At 43.4% G+C, this 12,966-nt stretch overlaps 1 protein-coding gene across 1 annotated transcript in view; it reads right to left on the bottom strand.

The window, feature by feature from the left end:
* The window catches only part of LOC124554973 (lisH domain-containing protein ARMC9-like), a 194,469-nt gene that overhangs the window by 13,974 nt on the left and 167,529 nt on the right, over nucleotides 1-12,966 (bottom strand). Inside the window, exon 15 of the mRNA XM_047128710.1 lies at nucleotides 4,788-4,836. Coding sequence (XP_046984666.1) covers nucleotides 4,788-4,836 — 49 coding nt within the window. The remainder of the gene's footprint in view (nucleotides 1-4,787; nucleotides 4,837-12,966) is intronic.

The raw sequence follows: 12,966 nt of genomic DNA on the forward strand, positions 1-12,966 counted from the left end.
ACTGGGATGCCCAGGATTGTTAGGTTTGCGGATTTTGGGGAGCATGTAGAAGGGGACTGCATAGTAACAGTGTTTTGCGGAAGTAGTGGAGGTGGTGCAGAGATGCCTGTGCCATGGAAAAGTGTTTTTATAGAACCAGGGAAAGGGACTGGCTCCCCTCTATTGTCCTTCCCTTTCTTTCTCTTCTGTTTGTTCCTTCTCACATTTATGACACAATCCATAACAATGGCGACACACATGGTCACACATAACTTTTGTTACACCCAGTAGTATTGGCTGTGTCCGTTATGACAGCCGTGCAGTGAACTCCACATGCCATGTGACTCCTGATAACAACATAACACACTTCTAGCAACTCAAAATTGTCCCCACCTCACATACCACTCCCAATGTGCCTCTCCTTGTTTTCTCTTTATTCTTACACGTGACAATAAATCATGCGTGATCGAATTTACTTCACATGCGGTCACACCCCAGTCACAATACTACCCCTGCTGCCAACACAATTCCTCTCATTCCTTACACACATCAATGTTATTCAATATTATTCAACTCCCCCTACATCTCCAACCAATTATCCAAAACCTAGCCTCCCACATTAAAGATACCAACCACCACTGACACCAGCTCTCAAACACCCCACACCATTACCTCGTGGATCACTACTGATCACTGTTGATGCACACTCTCCACGCACCAGCATCCTCCATGCCCATGGCCTTGCCACGATTGAACACTACCTCTCCCAACACCCTGCAGATCACAAACCCACCACTTCATTCCTTGTATACCTAATGAACTACATCCTAACCCGTAAAATTACTTCACCTTTCTAGGGAAGTCACACAAAAAAATTCTTGGCACAGGTATAGGCTGCCGCACGGTACCCTCATATGCTAACCTAACTTCTTCATGGATCACCTAAAGGAAACATTCTTAGCTTCCCAAAACTACAACCCCCTCATCTGGTTTAGGTTTAGTGATGACACCTCATTCATCTACAATGTCAACACCTTTTCTCCCATCCACTTCAGTGGGCCCCCCCTCCACCCATCATGCCACCTTCCTAGATGTCAATCTGCTCCTCTCAGATAAGTTCTATCTACACCTCAGTCCACATCAAACCCACCAATCACCAACAGTACCTGCACTTTGACAGCTGCCACATGTTCTACACCAAAAAATTCCTCCTATACAGCCTGTCCACCCATGGTAGGCACATCTGCAGTGATGAGAACTTCTTAGCCCATTGTGCTGAAGGCCTCACAAAGGCCTTTGCTGACAGGCAATAGCCTTCAGACCTAATTCACAAACAGATTTCCCATGCTATATCCTCACACACAACTGATCCTCACATCTATCCCAAGAACCAACCACAAAGAAGCCGCCCCCCCCCCCCCTGCCCTTGTCACCCAGTACCATCCCAGACTGGAACAACTGAATCACATCCTTCATCAGGGCTTTGGTTATCTATCATCATGCCCTGAAATGATGGACATCCTACCCAAGATGCTTCCAACACCTTTGAAAGTGGTGTAGCACCAACCACAGAACCACCACAACATGCTAGTTCACCCCTATGCCACTCTTACCCCCAAGCCCCTACCACAGGGAACATACCCCATGGAAGACCCAGATGCAAGGCCTGACCAATCCATCTACCCAGCACCACCTGCTCCAGTCCAGTCACACGCTTATCCTATCCCTTCAGAGGCTGGACCACCTGCGAAAGCAGCCATGTTATATACCAGTGTTGTTGCAACCACTGCACAGTGTTTTACATTGGTATGACAACCAACCAGCTGTCAACTAGAATGGATGGCCACCACCAAACTGTTGCTAAAAACATGATGGACCACCCAGTGGCACAATATGCAGCAGAGCATGACATGTGATATTTCAATGGTTGCTTCACAACCCGTGCCTTCTGGATCCTCCCCACCACCACCACCACCACCAGCTTTACTAAGCTGTGCAGATAGGAGCTATCCTTACAGCGCATCCTTCACTCTCATAACATTCTTGTCCTAAATCTAAGGTAACTCACTGTCCCCACCCAGTGCGCGTGCATGTGTGTGGGTACACCATCACCTGCCCAGTACCCCCGTCCAGTTTGTGCCACCACATCACTTAGTTGTGTGCTGTTATCTCATGCCCTAGCCTATGAACTGAGTGCCCAGCCATCTGCCACATGCCGCCAACCCCCCGCCCCTTCTACCTACACCCCTAGCTAGCCCACAGATGGCTCCCCACTCTGCCATGCATCGCTAGACACTTCGCCTCAACCTCCTCCCTGTCTCCTGCCTCTCCTCATACCACATACCATCCAGCCCCACACCCCTACCTCACCCCAGTAAACTCACTGTGGGACAGGAAAGAGCTAGCTGTCCGCTGAGCATAATGTAGGGAGACAGGTGTGTGTGTGTGTGTGTGTGTGTGTGTGTGTGTGTGTGTGTGTGTGTGTGTTTCCTACAAGCTTGAAAAAGGAAATGCATTCCAAGAGCTAGCCAAGCTCTGTACCTTTTGCTTCTGTACAAATCAACAATGCAACACTCCTGTCTTTCAGGGAGTTGTCTCCTATATTTCTACTTGTTTTCCTTGGCCTTTGTACTTATGTAATCATTGTTGTTACAACTGCCCCATGGTAACTGATACCAGTTATGAGCAGACTTGAGCTTACTGTTTAAACAAACAAATACATCACTCCAATTTCTTATTAGTCTATCCTTCAGATATTCACTTATTAGATTCACTCTAAAAATCTGAAGACTTTCAATTTGAGGTTTTAGTAAACTTGTTGTCACTAGTATTAAGTGAGCTTCACTGCTTTTTAGGAGAATTTCAAACTGTGAGAGTTTGTTGCAAATGTTTTGGTAGTTGATCATTAAGATTTTAATAGCCTCATCTTGGTGGGCATTTCATTGGGTCACAAATGAGGTTTCCTACAGGTATCATTATCCACTCTGAGTGGGGAATTCCCTAGTAAAATAAAACAAAAAGTTGTGTTCACTCCTTAGCCCAATCAACAAAGGAAAATTAGGCACAAAATACATGTGGTCACACATTTTTTTACAGTCGTAGGGACAGTGTAATGAATAACACACTAAAAATTCTGATCATTGGGCTGTGAACGTGAAGGTGGGTAGGAGTTTAAAGGTCATTTTGTCATGTTTTTCTTGAGTAATTCAAAAACCATGGCATCTAGCAAAAATGCTTGCTGGTGCAAAATTAAATTACACTAAATTTCCTACAAAAAAGGTCTTATTCAGTTTTTCATTAGGACTAATAGTTTCCTTATTGCAGGGGATAGAAAAATTGCAGATTATTAAAAATTGTGTTTTAATGGTATAAAATTAATGTATATTGTTAAGTAGCTTTGGTTAAGAACAAATATTAAAAGGCTGTACCACATGTAAGAGCAGTAAAAGCACATTAAGGGATAAATTGTGTTCTGGGGGTTTAACAGCGTGAAAAGTTGGAGAGTAGAAACACAAGGGTATGTAAGCCACTAAATTGTGGTATGTTTTCCTTCCTTTGTAGGTTTGCAAAATGAAGAGCATGCAGACAATTCCCCGTTCTCCCTACTGCACTACATCACAAAAAGCAACTACAGGGTGTTTCACGAAGTTAAACTGACCCTTCTGCTGCCCGCCTTATAAATCACTGATGACACAGTGTGCAGACATGCACGAGGGTATTTATTCCACAAAGTGCATTAACATTACATTAAATACAGATCTGAATTACTAATATTAACACAAGGAACACATTTGGACAGAATATATGTAAATTTCTGCATGTTGTTCTACAATGCTAGAGGGGAAACTGGTTCTTAATCATCTGTATGGCAGCTGTAGCATTCTTCCAGGAAAGGCAACTTCCCCCACCATGAGTGCAGCTTGCTTTCCAGTTTACACAGACTATACTTCCCTGGAATTTCCTGTCCATTTCTCTCTTGTGAATAGACAAAATAACTTCACTGATCTTGTGTTTATATAGCAGAGCTATTTTCAGTTTATTAAGGGAATATTTACTTGCAGTTGTTAAAAGAACTCTTATGTAAAAAATCTCAACAGCTGGAGCTATGAACTTCTATCATACCAAAGAGCCTGTTCCAAGTGTAGCATGTTGTCAATATATATTTGACAATGTTGATTTCATTACCTCCACTATCAATGGCAGGAATACTTTTCACAGCTTGACACTATCGAATTTACCAATATTCTGTGTCAAGCAATTTAGGTTTCTTGTATTTTTTTTCTTTTTAGATATTTCACTCAAAAGAAGGCAATATTTTTCAGCATTCTTTTTTTTCACTTTTTAAAAAGTAACGAATACTGGATAATAATTACAGCACATAGTTAAACAGTTATCATTAACTTCCTTGGGTGAAGGGCTAGCGTTAAGCATGTTTCATCAGTTGTTTCCACTTTTGTGTGCAAAAAACTAATTATAGGATGCACTCTTTACTTAGCAGGATTTCAAAATGGCATGGTAACCCTGGACATACTTTTCATCACCAATACCAAAAGTGGCACAATTGATATAAGCTGATCTGGCATGTCACACACGCAAAGGAGGACTTGCATCTTTACTTTTCAAGACATCATTGTTTTTCACATGACTGCCATAACCTGTGAAATAATGTGAATACTTACACTAACATCACTGACTGTAACAACCAATAGAGTAAAAGTGCAATCTGAAGAAATTTTACTTTCACATTAAATAGATTTCATGACAGTGTTTCAAGATACAACTAAATTATGACATGATTTCTAACTTACCGTTCTTCACAGACAGATGAACAATCTTCTGCTGCTGTTGTTCCTTGTACTGAAACATAAACAGATATGTTTATTTTTAAGGTAACTACTACCTGTCAAAAATGCAAACTTTAGACAGCATCTTAGAGTGTCGCCAGATAACACTGAAGTACCAGTTCATTAAAGGTACGCCACACACAGAGAACACTGACTAACCCCACACAGCTCTGAAACTCAAGAAACTGTTGTACAGTATCATCATTAATGGAACAACACGATTTGGGCCCTGTGTAGTTGTACAGATACGAACTAATTCTGGTACAAGCCACCTGGAAGTAATCCCACAACGATCTGTCATATATATGACCATAAAATTCAATAACATAACACTGCTTGTATGGTATTTATGACTACCGAATATACTTATTTCATCTGCCTGAAATTCAGAAAATAAGAACAAATGGATTTCATTCGTGTCTTTTCTTTTTCGTGCTGCTTGTCTTGTTTCGGCTTAACATACATTTTTATGACATGTTTTCTGTTCCTCACGTAATACAATTTTTTCAGGGAGTACCTCTTATTTACATTAACATAAATAATTTCAATGTAAAGAAATGTGTGTGATTACTTCAAGAATTATAGATCTTTTGAGAAATTCTTTTATGTTATGTGTTTTGTAGTCTCCCTCTGAGGTGGGAGCCAAAATTGTATCTCTGCTGCTGTGAAAAACTAGCCAAGAAATACATCAAAGCTTGGAACTTCCTGACATATTAAATGACATGCCAGTCAGGTCATCAAATTTGGACCATTACTCTCCATTGGAAGGCTGTACCAACTAAGGTACCCAAGCAAACATAAATGAGCAAATTAAAGCTTCAATCTGACATTACCTCTCCCATAATCTTAAAACAAAGTGAAGGTCCAAGTTTGACTCATAGTCCAGCATCCACATTTAATCTCTCATAAGTTACATTACAGAATTTCATTTTAGACACCAAAATTGGCTAACTCTCCAGACTTATGTCACCCTTGTCAATATCATTTTTGAGTACATCCTTTGTCACACTCACAGTCAAAGGAACAAGTATTTACTATTCTAACTTATCCTATCACTTCTTTTAAATATGTTCATGTTCATAGGGACAAATAATTAGCCACTAGCATAATGGGAGGGCTGTAAAAAAGACAATTGTTCAATTATATCAAAAGGAACATTGACTCAAGAATAATATAAAATTATGAGATGGAATTGCTGGCCAGAACTTTCCTTACTGCTGATACATATATATTAAAGTATAAAACCTATCCAAGCTCTCAGAATTAACAGTTTCTTCTTTGTAGAGGAGAGAGGGATAGTTTGAGAAAGATTAAAAAGGATGGCCAGGTCGCGCAAACTCTAGGATGAGATAAAGAGCCTCTTTTGCATATATTGTCGATGGCTCAACTGAAAAACAAAAATATACAGTTTTAATGCAACAAACAGAGAAAAATAGAAGTTTCTTCTAAATGATAACCTAAAAATATTTAAGTTCTGTATGTAAATGAATATTTGTTTTACAACAGACAAACATGTACCACTAGGATTTGATGTTTTCAAATAATATGTTGTACTTAGGGACATAGTTTTGTGTGGTGCAGAGTGACTACATAACAGAAATCAAACCTAATATGGTAAATGTATTCCTTTGAAACAACTAAAGTTTCTGTGAGTTATCACAGATGGAAATTATTAAACTGTGCATCTACAGATCATTGAAAAGAGCTTTTACTTGTTGTAATCATGAAGGTTTTCTAAAAGATCTTAATTACTAGTCAAAATGCTCATTTGTGACTCATACTTGCAGCTTTACTTGGTAATGTGAATGTTAAAATTAATAGTGCAAAAATGTATTGAGTGTTCAGCTCACTGATGTCACACCAACAGTACATAATGCTGCAATACACAGAGAGTGATGGGAAATTATGAGTGATGAAATATTAATTGGCAAACAAAAATATGAATAAGTGTTGGATAGTGGTTTTATAGACTATTAGAAAAAGAACTGGAGCCTAAAAATGACTGAATAAACATTATGCAATCAGTGAAAACTAAAATATAGGAAGACTTACTGAAGAATGCAGCATCATCATTTTCAGTACAGGTAATGATGAAAATGTTTGAATCATTTGACCTTAGTACCACATCTAAGAGGTAAAGGCACATACGTCCAATTTCCACAGTTTCATTGTAAGACTGTGTTTGTGACACTAAGACACTGCTTCATTCATGGAAGATGGGAGGCAATTCCAGCTCATGACCAACTTAGGCAGTGTTAAATGGACATGCACCCTATTAAGAACACCTAAATTAACCATGAGGTGAAGCAGGACTGCTGCCCTTCTTTCACAAATAAATCTGTGTTTGCATATTGAAAATATGGCCTTATGTTACAATTGTGGAAATTACGCTCATACTGCTTTATCTCTCAGGTATGTAAATGCAGGTACTGCTATGAATTCGTATTGACAAAAGAAAAAGAAAAGTTAAACCTTACAGAAACACACCAATAATTCAGAATGTAATGAAATCATTAGAACGTGTTATGGTTTTATGGTTGGTTGGTTTAAAAAGGGGGTGGGGGGGACCAAACTACAAGGTCATCGGTCACTTGTTCTTAATAGAACAATTACCCAAGGGAAAAAAGAAAACAAAGAAGACATATGGCACAATAACAGGAGAAAGGAAGAACCAGAAGAATGACAGGAGGGCAACAAACACTACAATGGACTAAACAGGACAAGAACACCACAGAGAGATGCAAGAAACAGGGAGAGGAGATTAAAAACAAGAAAGCAGATTACCATGGCTGTCTGACCATGAGAATAAAAAAGGAGAAGCCAGCCACTCTGCAACACATTAAAACCTCCACCCAAAAGCCCTAGGGTGGAGGACAGAGAGGGACAAAGGACATGCGCTAAAACTCAGATCAAATGATAAAACCTACCCTCACAAATAAAACGTAAAACTAAAGCTGCTGTTGAGGAATTGTCATCCAACACCAATGGTAGGGTGCTGGGAAAGTTAAAAGACTGCTGCAGAGTGGCTAAAAGTGGACAGTCCAGCAAGAGGTGGACGACTGTTATTTGGGAGCCACAGTGACATTGAGGTGGGTCCACGTGACAGAGGAGGTAACTATGTGTGAGCTACATATGGCCAATGCAGAGCCGACGAAGGACAACTGATTCCCTGCGAGAAGCCTGCAGAGAAGACTTCCACACATTTGCAGTCTCCTCAGTGACACACAGTTTGTTGTGAATATTGTTATGCCGCTTCGTCTCCCAAATCCAAAAAACCTTGCAGCATAAGACAGAACGCAGATCAGTTTCAGAGATTCCCATCTCCGGGAGTGGTGTCTGCTTATCCTGTTTGGCCAGCCTGTCAGCAAGTTTGTTGCCTGGGATTCCGACATGTCCTGGGGCCCACACAAACACCACTGAACGATTGGACTGCTCCAGGGCAGAGATGGACTACTGGATGTTTGCTACCAAAAGATGGTGAGGATAGCAATGGCTGATAGCTTGTAAGCTGTTCAGGGAGTCAGAACAGAGAAGAAACGACCTACCAGAACAGGAACGTATGTACTGAAGTGCACAAGATATGGCCACAAGCTCTGCAGTGAATATGCTGCAGCCAGCAGCCAAAGAATGCTGTGGAATATGGCCTCTGTGGACATAGGTGAAGCCAGCATTACCATCAACCATTGAGCCATTAGTGTAAAAAACTTCAGAGACCCAGAACACGTTAAGAATCTAGAGGAAGTGACAGTGAAGATCGGTGGGGTTAATGGAGTCCTTAGGGCCATGGAAAAGGTCCAGACAAAGCATCAGCCGAGGTGTACACCATGGAGGTGCATGTGAATGGACCTCAAGTAGAGGTGGTAGAAGGAAGGACTCCAGTTCTGAGAGAAGGGATCACACGCAAAATGCAATCATGTGCCCTGACCTGGGCCGCCAATGCAGCAGATGAATTGCCGTGGGTTGGAAAAGGAGATGGTAATTCGGATGCTCAGGAGAATTACGAATGTGTACAACATAACTGGTGAGCAGTTGTGCACATCAGATCCACAATGGAGGGACTCTGGCCTCCACCAGACTTGTACTAAAAGCTCCTGTCGCTAGGCAAACACCACAGTGGTGCACTGGGTTGAGTAAACGCAACGCGGAGGGTGCCGTCAAACCATAAACCAGACTCCCATAGTCAAGGTGGGATTGAACAAGGGCTCTGTAGAGCTGCAGCAGTGTAGAGTGATCTGCACCCCAGTTGGTGTTGCTCAGGCAGTGGAGAGCATTGAGGTGCTGCCGGCACTTCCGTTTAAGCTGACAAAGCTGAGGTTGCCAAGACAGTCGGACATCAAAAACCAGTCCTAAGAATTGACATGTCCTCACTACAGAGAGTGGATCATCATTAAGCTAAAGTTATGGTTCTCAATGAATGGAACGACACCAACAGAAGAGCATGACACATGACTTCACTGCTGAAAACTGGAAGCCATAAGCTAAAGCCCATGACTGTGCCTCGTGAATGGCTCCCTGTAGGCACCACTCAGCAACACCAGTATTGGAGGAGCAATGCAAAACGCAGAAGTCATCTGCATACAGAGAAGGGGAAACTGACAGTCCAACAGCTGCTGCTAGCCTGTTAATGGTCACTAAAAATGGAGATACACTCAATATGGAGTCCTGCAGAATGCCATTCTCCTGAATATGGGTGGAACTATGGGAGGCACCAACTTGGACATGGAAAGTATGGAGCAACAGGAAGTTTTGGATAAAAATCAGTAGCAGGCCCTGGAGACACCACTTATACAATGTGGCAAGGATATGATGTTGGCAAATCATGTCATACGCTTTACATAAGTCAAAAAAGATGGCAACCAGGTGTTGGCATCTGGAAAAGGCTGTTCGGATGGCAGACTCAAGGTATACAGGTTTATCAGTGGTAGAGCGACCCTGGCGGAAGCCTCCCTGATATTGAGGCAGTAGGCCATGTGACTCCAGCACCCAACCCAACTGCCAACACACCATACATTCCAGCAGCTTACAGAGAATGTTGGTGAGGCTGCTGGACCAATAGCTATCCACATCAGGTGGGTTTTTACTGGGTTTTAGCATCAGAATGGTGGTGCTCTCCTGCCATTGCAATGGAAAGATGCCATTGCACTAGATCCAGTTGAAGATGATGAGAAGATATCGCTTGTAGTCAGACGAGAGATGTTTCATCATCTAACTGTGGGTCTGATCTGGCCCAGGAGCTGTGTTGTGGCAGTGTGCAAGGGTGCTGAGGAGCTCCCACTCTGTAAATGGGGTGTTATAGGGTTCACTGTGGCATGTAGTGAACAAGAGGACTCTCCTTTCCCTCCACCATTTCAGAGTGCGAAAGGCTTGGGAGGTAGTCCTCTGATGCAGGAACTTGAGCATAGTGCTCAGCAAAGTGGTCAGCAATAGTGTTTGCGTCGGTACAGAGCACAGCATTGATATTAACGCCAGGTGCACTTGTTGTGGTCTGGTACCCAAAAAGACATCTGATCTTCGTCCAGACTCGGGAATGTGATGTATGGCATCCAATGGTCAAGACGTGCATCTCCCAACACTCCTGTTTCCATTGTTTTATAAGCATGTGAACGCGGGCACAGAGTCACTTAAAGACTATTAGGTGCTCTAGGTAAAAGTGCCACGTATGTGATTCTTCAATTTCTCCAGGCGTATTTTATGACGAAATAAATCTCGGGTGAACAGTCTGGTATGAGTGTGCATAGGACACAATATTTCGGCAATCGACCACATTGCCATCATCAGGTGCACTGATGTAGTGACCAGCGGTGGGCCGGCACCAGTATATATAGGACAATTCCCCTCCCGCTCCTCCCTCAGGCGCTTCCTATGAGTCGGTGCAGTCCACGCCCCGCGCGTGGTCCAGGTACAGCGTCTGTTCTCCTGCCGTTTGGGTGCTGCGTCCTTGGTCTTCTCATTCAGGAGGGTCTGCTGGCACCACTCTCGTTATTCTTCCCTCCTCCCCCGAAGTCGGTACACTCTGGGAAATGTGCTTTTTCTTCTTAGTCCGGGTGATCGCGCGTTCCCATGCCTTGCTAAGGATGTAACCACTGTCACGATTTAGTTGTGGCTCCCTTGCTCTGATCTCTATAGCTTCTTTGATGACACAGTCCCAGTCTTTGGAAGTCTGTGTCAGGACTTTGGTTTGGTCATAATCCATGCTGTGGAGTTCTAACAGGCACTGCTCAGTGATTGCCAACTTACTGGGCTGTTGCAGTCTAGTATGCCGTTCCTGTTCTCGGCATCGGTCCTCAATGGTACGAATGGTCTCCCTACGTATACACTACCGCATTGGCAAGGTATCTGATAAACCCCTGATTTACGTAGACCAAGGTTGTCCTTGAACACTACCAAGAAGACTCTTGGTTTTGCTTGGAGGACAGAAGATTGTTTTCACTTGGTGTTTGCATAAAATGTGTCCAATTTTTCCAGATAAGGCCCCACAAAATGGAATAATAGCCAAGGCTACTCCTCCTGAGGTTCATCCTCAGTTTTCGCCGGTGCTCCAGGTGTGAGATGTAGAGCCTTCCGAATTTGCCCTTCCTTGTAACCGTTCCTCCAAAACACGGTCTTCAGAGGGTCCAATTCTTGTTGGAGACTGTCCCTGTCAGAAACGGTGTGAGCTCTGTGTACAAGAGTCCTATATATACTGGCGCCGGCCCACTGCCGGTCAACACATCAGTGCACCTGATGATGGCAACGTGGTCGATTGCCGAAATATTGTGTCCTATGCACATTCACCCAAGATTTATTTCATCAAGTGCCACTTATGTTGCTGTAGAGCTCACCAACGGTCTTTAATTGCCTCAGTGACTTCCAGCAACCACCAAAGGACTGTCTTTCACTGGGGGCAATCTAGAGAACAAGGGATCACGTTTCCCACCACAGAAATGACCGTTGTAGTGACCTGCTCGATCAAGACATCAATGGCACCATGTGGGGTATATTAAACGGTGACAGCAGAGGTAAATGCTACCCAGTGTGCCTTGTTTAAAGCCCATTTGGGTAGGTGTCCATGACGCCAGGCGAGTGACAGGAAGATGGGGAAGTGGTCACTACCACAAGGGTCAATCATGTGCTCTCCAGTGGATAGATGGGAGAAGTCCTGGGCTACAAATCAATAAATCATGGGCCGAGTCACTACCATGAGCCACACTGAAATGTGTGTCAGCCCCATTATTTAAGAGGCAGAGGTTGGGTTGGGACGGTAAATTTTTGACATCTCTGCCACGGCCAACAAGCATGGTGCTACCCCAAAAGGGATTATGGGCATTAAAATCTCCCAAAAATAGGAAAGGTTTAGGGAGTCAATCAATCAGTGCAGCCAATACATTCAGGAGTACTGCACCATCTGGAGGGAGATATACATTGCAGACAGTTATTTCCTGCATCGTCCTTATCCTGACAGCGACAGCTTCAAGAGGAGTTTGAAGCGGCACGAGTTCACTACATACTGAGTTTAGGGCATAAGTGCAAACTCCACCTGACACACTATTATATTCACTACGGTTCTTGTAATATCCCCTGTAGCCATGAAGGGCAGGGGTCCGCATTGCTGGGAACCAGATTTCCTGAAGGGAAATGTAGAAACCAGGTGTAAAGCTTAACAGTTGCCGTAGCTCAGCCAGGTGGTGGAAAAAACTGCCGCAATTTCACTGGAGGATGACATGATCGTGAGACTGGGAAGGCATGAAACACTCAATGAGGCAGTCTATGTCTCAGGGTCACCTGCTGCCACTGACTTATTTCCTGAGCAGGCTATATCCATTGTGTCTGAGGGTTTGGCAAGATCTAGGTCCTTGGTGGACGCCAGAATCTTCACCTCATCCACAGACGCAGAGCTTGTAGGCAGCAGTGGTGTGGGTTTCACCACAATTCCCTTGGTCTTGGGTGTCTTCTTTCTGGATTTCTCTTGCTGATCCTTGGGTTTCTCTGGCTGGGAGGGCTTCACTGATTCAGTCTCTAGGACTGAGGAGGATCTTGAAGCCCTACGACCAGCTGCCTGTGGGCACTTCAGCCACTGGCGGGTGCTCGCATTCTCACTTGTATGAACTTGGGAAGGGAGTGACCCAAGGGACCCCTTCCTAGCGAGAGGAGCCAAAGAAGACTT

Source organism: Schistocerca americana, chromosome X (genome assembly GCF_021461395.2).
Source record: "Schistocerca americana isolate TAMUIC-IGC-003095 chromosome X, iqSchAmer2.1, whole genome shotgun sequence".
In the NCBI taxonomy this organism is placed as follows: Eukaryota; Metazoa; Arthropoda; class Insecta; order Orthoptera; family Acrididae; genus Schistocerca; species Schistocerca americana.